This window comes from Notolepis coatsorum (genome assembly GCF_963971535.1).
Source record: "Notolepis coatsorum genome assembly, chromosome: 15".
In the NCBI taxonomy this organism is placed as follows: Eukaryota; Metazoa; Chordata; class Actinopteri; order Aulopiformes; family Paralepididae; genus Notolepis; species Notolepis coatsorum.
Window position 1 is genome coordinate 92738177 of NC_140179.1, and position 9183 is coordinate 92747359.

Below are 9183 nucleotides of genomic sequence, written 5' to 3' on the forward strand. Positions count from 1 at the left end.
TCGCGTCGCCTCGCTGGCTCTTCCGCTTCACAGCACGGCAGCGGGCGATAAGGGGGGCGTGCTAGCCAGCGTTTCCGTTAGAACATATTCGTGCCGGTCTGAGTGTCCTGCAAGATTTCTATCACCGGACATATTCGAGATATTCCGGTCAGAGTTTTAAACAGCAGTCTATTATAATCACATTTTTATGAGCTAACGAATTCCGTTATAATTGGACATGTGTATTAATTACATCAAGCGAAGAATGAGAAATTGATTTGCAGAATCAAATTACTATCTCTCGCCTCTCAAGTTAGTGCGATACGCTACCAGCATCAAGCTCCCGCTGCAGCAGCTCTGTCACACGCACCCCCAAATGAATCTCGAGTCGACATCGCTTCACCTCGTTGTATCAGACACGTCACACATATCATAATGTTCAACTTCACGTATACAGTCATTAATATATTCCAAATAAAATAAGTCCCTCGATACTCCGTGCTGCTGCTGACTTGAAATAAAATAGACCGATACGCAGTCGGTCCGACACTAAACAGCAGTCTGTTATAATCACATTTTTATGAGCTAACGAATTCCGTTATATTGGACATTTGTATTAATTATATCAAGCGAAGAACTGAGAAAGCAGAGAGACGGCAACATTATCGTGGGTTTGCGTGACGACTCTCTCCACCTCGCAACGACTTATTTGCAAAGAGTATGGCGCTGCAGAGAAGCTGTTCAGCTGTTATTGGCTCTTTTCTGGGAACCGCACAACAGCGCCCCCCACCCAACATTGGCTGAAAATGGCTGAATTGGAGTACTGCTGGAATATTGCATTGTACTGCTGGTACTGCGGCTCTACAGCTTCAGAAAAGTCCGCACACCCAGCACTAAGCTCTCGCCGACAACGTTGTTGTCATTATTAGAAGCAACGAGGAAACAAATGTAATGATCGTTTCGTTCATCGCATAGGCTATTTAATTTTAGCCTATTTTAATACAATTCAAATAATCAAATTGTGCTTAGACTCAGGGAATTATTTTCACCGGACATTAAGACCGGAGAGATAAAATATGTCGGACTTAAACAGATTTTGCCGGTAAAATACCGGTAATTACCGGCTAACGGAAACGCTGGTGCTAGCGCGCGGTCACGTGGGCTTAGTGGTCAATCAGAGGAACCCGGAAACCGAACTGCATTGTATTTGGCATAGACGCACCCTGGTATGTATGTGACAAATAAACCTCTTGATTCTTGTAAACATCATGTACACATAAAGAGCTGGGTGCTGCACAGTGGGGTGTAGGGGATGTTGCTGGGTGTGTCTAGTGAGTCGCAGTCGGTCGGCTCGTTTAGAAAAAGAGCCAAGTTTCCGGCAGGGGTCCAAGCTACAGGAAAACATATTTTTTTCCAGCTACAGGAAATAAAAGTGAGTCTCCAAATCGTCATGACAAACCAATTACATAATCCAACATATGTGTGAAGAAACAACATATTCCAGTTAACGGTATATTTTTTTAATGATTCGTTACGGCGAAATCAATACTTCCATTTGTATAAATTAGGTTAACTCGAGTTTAGTATTCCTGCCTGCCTGAGGGGCTTATCGCGGCTCATGCGCGCGCGGGCGTAGGGGCGAAACGAGCGTAGATCGCTGGCCAATCAGAGCAACTCGGAAGGGAGGGTTTGTTGCCGAAAGGATACAAGCCACAGACAGGGGCACTCCAGTTCGCCGGCCACCTGGACCGAGGCTCAGAGACGGCTGGTGGAGTGCCGGGCAAGAGAGAGGGGGGGGGGGGGAACCCTGCTTGCTGCTCCGCGCTAACATATTATAAACCCACACCATGCGTTGTGTATGTATTTACGCGGAGCATGGCGGGAGAGTGGAGGGCCGGGGTGAGGGAGAAATCGGCTGTTGCTATGGAGACGCCAGGGAGGGGAGGAAAGAACTGGGGCTGTGTGTGTGCCGGGCGGGGGCGGGGGCGGAGGGGGTGCTTAGCGTCAGCTTGGAAACGGTCTTGCGGCCTCTGCACCTGTACCACACTGTACATGACAAGCTACAGGAAGCTGGAGGACAGGAAGTGCAACAGTGAGCATCTCTTAAAAAAAAATAAAAAAACGAGGCCTTGCGAAGGGAAGCGCTGGTCGGTCTGTTTCTGACAGTGAGGGGGAAGCGGCTAAATTGCAGTTAACCCAATATATCATAATGTAACAACAGGACATCCTTTTAACAGGATGGGGTTAGCTACATTAACTGTCAAAAGGAACATAGGCGCACGAGAGAGAGAGAGAGAGAGAGAGAGAGAGAGAGAGAGAGAGAGTCTAGGAAGTCAAACTTGGAAGGTGTGGTGTGGAAAACCACGAGCAGCTCCCGCCTCATCCCACGGAATCAATCCCCGCTAATATGATTTAAGGGCGGACGGTGTACGGGGGACACTTATAACTCTGCGGCGTTATAACAAGCGAGCGGTATTGACTTACTTTGCCCCTGGCTGCCGGCTTGTTTTTGCTCCCCTTCGGTCGTCCCCTGGGCCTCTTTGGAGAGGGGGACCCGCTGGGCTCCTGAGAAGAGCAAGTCAACAGTCAGGCAGGCAGGCAGGCAGGCAGATACATGCAGGCGACACCAAGTAGTAGGGGTGGGAATCGCCAGAGACCTCACGATACTATATAAATCGCGATACGCTGAGTATTGCGAATATATATATCTTTTTTTTATCAAATTTAATTTATTACCTTTTTCAACTGCAAAGTAAAACTGTCAACATGTTTTATCTAATGTAAAAATGTTTTATGAATAATTAAATATCGATACTTGGCGTCCCTGTATCGATACAGTATCGCCACACAACGTATCGCGGTATTACTACATATCGATTTTTTCCCCCACCCCTACCAACTAGGCAGATAACCAATTGACCCGGATGATGAAGAGAATATGGTTTCATTTTATATATATATATATATATATATATATATATGCCGTATAGAACGAAAAGATAACTACCGGTACCAATTGACCCGGATGATGAAGAGCATATGGTTTCGTATTTCTTTTTTTAATACATAATTTGTATTATGCTGTATAGAACAAAAAGATAACTATTTATTGCTTTAAGTTTTTCCACTTGTGAAAGAACCGTGTTTCTCCAATAATAAGGTAACTGGGGGGAAAAGGACAAACAAGTCATTCCTCACAGTGTCACTTTTCACACCCATGTGCATCGCTTCATTATTAGGCAATAGGTAGGGGTGTATAGGTACACATATCGGTACCGAACCGTTTCAGTGTGTACCGTACGACTGTGTACCGAACGAATACAAGGGTATGTTAACCACTGACGACCGCCCACCGGGGGCTGTTTTTTCCCCACAATCTAATATAATAAATATATATATATTTTTTTTTACAAGTCAATTATTAATTCAATATATAATATATTAATATTCGTTGACAGCCCTACAAGTACAATTAGTTACTGCACACTACATCACCCCTGAGTGGAACATGGAAAGCCAAACTTTCCCCCACTGTACCGAAAACCCGTACCGAGGTTTTTGTGTACCGTTACACCCCTATTAGTAGGGGTCGCAGGCTACGAGATCGAGAGCCACCGCCGCCAACACCGTCCCGGCGCCTACGGGTCACAGATAGGCTACGGCCTGCACCGGCGGCAAGCAGCTCTGGACATCAAAGACTTTGTTATGACACAAAGCCTGAACCGCTCTAGATCTCGCTCTCTCAAGGTCACAGCCAGCAAACTGACACCCACGGCTACTTTAAGGTGGCCGGAGCCGACCGGTTGCCAAGTTCCATTAACTATAACAAGCTCTGTGGATATAGCGTTAGCTGCCTAGATTGGATGAGTCGTTGATAATAGGAGCTAAAAACGCCCTGTGCAATACTAGCTCCGATTTAGCGCGCCGTGTGAACGCTGTCATTTCTGAATCTCTCAAATTAAAAAGGGAAGTCAATCACCCACACGGTCAGACATGAAGGAGACACACGGCCTAGTTTGAGTAGAGGGGTGTTTTAAATTGCTCTACGCATCAAGGCCATGTGTGTGGGGAAAGATGAGAGGAAACACTTTAAAACGCAAGAAATGTGTGGCTGCAGGCCGACACTACGGTAGTGTGGTCTCTTGTTGCATTTTCTGCTGTGTTTACAATTGGAGCTCATAGCAACCGGGCAATCCAATACGGAGGAGGCAACAGGTGAGTGACAGCTACATGAGCCAGTCTCTGCGTCGGCTCCCGCTATATCATCCATTCAAGGAGGAGCAGAGGTGGGGTATGGGGGCTTTAAGACTAGGTTTAAGGAGTTCGGATTACACACACCACCGACGAACCTGCTAGACCACAGGAAGGTGGTTATGGATGTCCTCACTTCGAAATGGTAAAAAGAATAAAAAGGTGACCATCTCCGATTTCTCTTTAATCTTAGTGTCAATGAGTGGAATCACAGGTCTTTGTATAGGGTCAGATATTTTCCATTTTGACAGGCTACCAATCTGATGAGACCTTTTTGTCTTCCCCCCCCTGCCACTCAATAGCCTGTAATGAACTGACCTGAGCACGTGCAAAGTAGGGAAACACATGGGCTAAGCTATGAACCATATATAATACAGATATATATTATATATAAGAATTAGCGTTACTTACGTCAGTACTTTCCACCTGCGGCGTCTTGCGGGGTCTTCCACGCCCCCTCTTCTCCGCTACCTCCTCTTTGGGCGACACGGTCCCTTCGTCACTCATATTTACTTAGACTGAACCTAAGAAACAAAAACATGCATGCTAAATAACTCCATTGTGACAAAACACATGCAAAACACATTCAATTCGAAAACTAAATGAGCAATATAAAATCACCCAACCAACCAGAGCCTAAATAGCAACGACACTGATATGGTTGATAGATAGATACCACATTTTTTTACTTAATTAATCCGTGCGTATATCAAGTACTATTTATGTCCCGCCGGCTGCTCCTGGTTACATGGCCAGTGGGGCAGGACTAGCCGAGGGGATTGACATCACACACAGAGAGGGTGCAGGGTAGGTTGTAAAGAGGGCAGGGTGCAGGGTAGGTTGTAAAGAGGGTAGGGTGCAGGGTAGGTTGTAAAGAGGGTAGGGTGCAGGGTAGGTTGTAAAGAGGGTAGGGTGCAGGGTAGGTTGTAAAGAGGGTAGGGTGCAGGGTAGGTTGTAAAGAGGGTAGGGTGCAGGGTAGGTTGTAAAGAGGGTAGGGTGCAGGGTAGGTTGTAAAGAGGGTAGGGTGCAGGGTAGGTTGTAAAGAGGGTAGGGTGCAGGGTAGGTTGTAAAGAGGGTAGGGTGCAGGGTAGGTTGTAAAGAGGGTAGGGTGCAGGGTAGGTTGTAAAGAGGGTAGGGTGCAGGGTAGGTTGTAAGGGGTAGGGTGCAGGATAGTGTGCAGGGTAGGGTGCAGGATAGGGTGCAGGATAGTGTGCAGGATAGGGTGCAGCAGGATAGGTTGTAGGGTAGGATGAATGAATGAATGAAAACTTTATTTAACAGATTGCAGAATGGGTACAATACAGTACGGCTCAATACATACAATTGTTAAGGGGATGCAGACCTGAAAAAGACGTTTGTCTTGTTTCCATCAGGGTCCCCCATTTTCAATTCATATAGACATTTATGACATACACAACATACATGACATTTATGGCATAGGGACATATAGGTATTTAGTACTGATACATTTGTGACATAAGCGGTATTCAAATATACAGTACTGTTACCCCTAGATCCTGACAGAGTATATACATATGATGGGGAGGGGACTGTACATTAGGAGGGGGTGGGTGGGAGGGAAATATACATACGGCGGGGAGGGAATATATACATGCGGTGGGGAGGAGGCTGTCTATTAGGAGGTGGTGGGGGTTTTGGGCATTTACGGTGTCCAGTTTCGAATTGCAGCCTCCCGTAGGTGCTCTTTAAGAGCGGTTTTGAATGTGGGCAGGGATTCACATTCCTTTACAGCTTTGGGTAGGGTGTTCCACATTGTTGTGGCATAATTGCGAAACGTGTTTAGTCCCTTGTTTGAGCCGAATCTGGGTTTAACATGATTTGTTGAGCTTCCTCTGGTGTAGTGGTTGTGGTATTCACTGACCTTTGGGAAGTATTTTGACATGTACATGGGCACCCCGGTCGTATAGTGTATCTTGTAGACCAGGCCCATTGCAAGTTGCTGTACTCTGTCGTCTACTCTAAGCCATCCTAGGTTGTCAAAGTGGGCAGGGGTGAGGTGGGTTCTGGGGTTCAGGTCAAGTAGTAGTCTGACCAGTTTGTTTTGTGATGTTTGTAATTTTGTTTTAAGCGCCTTTGAGGTGCTTTGGTACCATGAGGTGCACGCATTGTCATAGTACCCTTGAATGAGTGCTCCTGCCAGAGTCTTCAGGGTATTCTTGTTTACCAGAGAGGAGATCCGGTACAAGAATCTAGTTCGTTGGTTGACTTTTTTTATTACATTGGATGCCATTTTGTCACAGGAAAGATTTGCCTCTAGGATGGAACCCAGGTAGGTAATTTCGTCTTTCCTTGTGACAATATTGTCACCCACTGTAACTGAGAAGCCGTCGGTCTTGCTAAGTTTGTTATTTGAACCGAAGAGAATGGACTCTGTTTTGCCCATGTGTAATGATAGTTTGTTATCAGCGAGCCATATGCAGATTTTGCCTAGTTCCGTGCTGAGGGTTTTCTCAACCTGCAACTTGTTCTTGTCAGAGACCAGCAGGGCTGAGTCGTCCGCAAACAGGAACAAGTTGCAGTCACAGGCTGACGACATGTCATTTGCATAAATTAGGAAGAGTAGCGGTCCTAGTAAGCTCACTGTGAGGGGGGGGGTAGAGTACCGTTTACCTCTACCATCTGTTCTCTCCCCTCCAGGTAGGATTGCATCCAGCTCACTGATAAGCTATCAAAACCAATTGCTTTTAGCTTGTCCATTAGAATGGAGTGATTGACAGTGTCGAAGGCCTTTTGTAGGTCCAGCATGACCATGCCGCAGTATTTGCCCGCGTCCACCTCTTGTTTGATGTGGTCGTTCAAATAGAGGAGGCATGTGTCAGTGGAGTGGGACGTTCTGAAGCCAGATTGGAATTCGTAGATTCGATTTTTTCCGCCAGGTACTTTTCGACCTGTTCGTAGACTATTTTCTCCATGACTTTCGAGATGGAGGTAAGAATAGAAACAGGGCGGTAGTTGCCTGGGTCTAATTTGCTGCCCTTTTTGTGCAGAGGGGTCACTCTCGCAATTTTGAAGTCCTTGGGGACGTGCCCCTGTTTTATAGAGAGGTTTATTATGTGTGTGATGACTGGGGTGATGGCGGCTGCTGCGTCTCTGAGGAATTTGGAGGGGATGTTGTCATGGCCAGTGGCCTTGTTAGGTTGGCGGGCGCTAAATTTTTTGAGTACCTCATCGGTTGTTACCATTTCAAGTTTGAAGTCGTCTTTGTGGACCCCTAGGTTTTTGTAGTATGCTACTATGTGTTCTACCCCATAATGCCCTGAGTGGGAGGGTAGTTTGTTTACCAGTGTTGTGGCTATGTTTGTGAAAAAGATGTTTAAGTAATTGGCTTATTGGTTGCAGCAGGATAGGGTGCAGGATAGGTTGCAGCAGGATAGGTTGCAGGGTAGGTTGCAGGATAGGTTGCAGAAGGCCGCACAGCGCTGCACACTATCCCGGCGTTCTTTACGCACCAACCATTTTGCGGTCAATAATCGGGCCTAGGTGAAGATGAACCGTTTAAGACTGCATCTGTACGTATAATTCAGGATAACGACCATAAAGTATACAAACGGTATTATGACAAATGGCTCGGATATAGCTTTGCTTTGTCTCGCAGCTCCTGACGCCCGATTTAACGCCACTTTACCAAGCCCCAGGCTACACGCAGTCACGAAAGGGGCTAAGTAGTACCTGGATGGTGCGGGCTAACTAGCTACCGTTCTGGGACTGGGAGCTAACGTTATAGTATTACCTGGATGGTGCGGGCTAACTGGCTACCGTTCTGGGACTGGGAGCTAACGTAGTAGTATTACCTGGATGGTGCGGGCTAACTAGCTACCGTTCTGGGACAGGGAGCTAACGTTATAGTAGTACCTGGATGGTGCGGGCTAACTAGCTACCGTTCTGGGACTGGGAGCTAACGTTATAGTATTACCTGGATGGTGCGGGCTAACTAGCTACCGTTCTGGGACTGGGAGCTAACGTTATAGTAGTACCTGGATGGTGCGGGCTAACTAGCTACCGTTCTGGGACTGGGAGCTAACGTTATAGTAGTACCTGGATGGTGCGGGCTAACTGGCTATCGTTCTGGGACTGGGAGCTAACGTTATAGTAGTACCTGGATGGTGCGGGCTAACTAGCTACCGTTCTGGGACTGGGAGCTAACGTTATAGTAGTACCTGGATGGTGCGGGCTAACTAGCTATCGTTCCGTGATTTATTTACTAACAATTGTGTGTATTGAGCCGTACTGTATTGTACCCATTCTGCAATCTGTTAAATAAAGTTTTCATTCATTAATTCGTCCAATCTAATGTACCTTTGTTTACCTGAACGACGAGACTGCAGAAAGGACGCGCGGTGTTGTCGTCTACTTCTTCTTCTTCTTCTTTAGAATTAATGGCGGGTCGCAACCACAGAAAGGCGCATACCGCCACCTACTGTACACCCAGCAACTGGAGCAGATAAAGCAAGAACCCGGCAGCGTGAATATTTTAGGCAACCAACTTGTGTTTAGCGTTTCTCTGATTGGCCAATACGCCCATGTGACCACGGCAGCGCGAGAGAGCTGCAGCGCGGAAATAGGCTGTCTATTGCCTCGCGCTGCAGCGCAGAAATAGGCTGTCTATTGCCATTCTCTAAGACAAACTCTAACCTTAAGCTCCTTAACAGCGCCTAAACTTAACCCTTCTAACCTTAAGCAACTCCGAAACAATGCCTAACCTTAACCAACTCCGAAACAATGCCTAAACTTAACCGGCGAAAGAAAAAAAATATTGCCATTCTCTAAGACAAACTCTAACCTTAAACAGCTCCTTAACAGCGCCTAAACTTAACCCTTCTAACCTTAAGCAACTCCGAAACAATGCCTAACCTTAACCTTAACTAACTCCGAAACAATGCTTAAAGTTATGCCTAAACTTAACGGCGAAAGAATGCGAATGCACGTTAAAAA

General features: G+C 46.4%; 1 protein-coding gene across 3 annotated transcripts in view; it reads right to left on the reverse strand.

Annotated features, from left to right (window-relative positions):
- LOC311241351 (uncharacterized protein) overlaps nucleotides 1–8602 on the reverse strand; it is a 57679-nt gene extending 49077 nt beyond the window's left edge. For 2 of the 3 annotated variants that reach the window (XM_084330135.1, XM_084330137.1), the window contains exons 1-3: nucleotides 8558–8602; nucleotides 4642–4754; nucleotides 2464–2544 (exon numbers count right to left, since the gene is read on the reverse strand). In XM_084330135.1, coding sequence (XP_084186261.1) covers nucleotides 2464–2544; nucleotides 4642–4737 — 177 coding nt within the window. In that variant the 5' untranslated portion in view covers nucleotides 4738–4754; nucleotides 8558–8602. The remainder of the gene's footprint in view (nucleotides 1–2463; nucleotides 2545–4641; nucleotides 4755–8557) is intronic. The other variant, XM_084330136.1, reaches the window with a different exon arrangement.
- Between the last annotated feature and the right edge of the window lie 581 nt (nucleotides 8603–9183).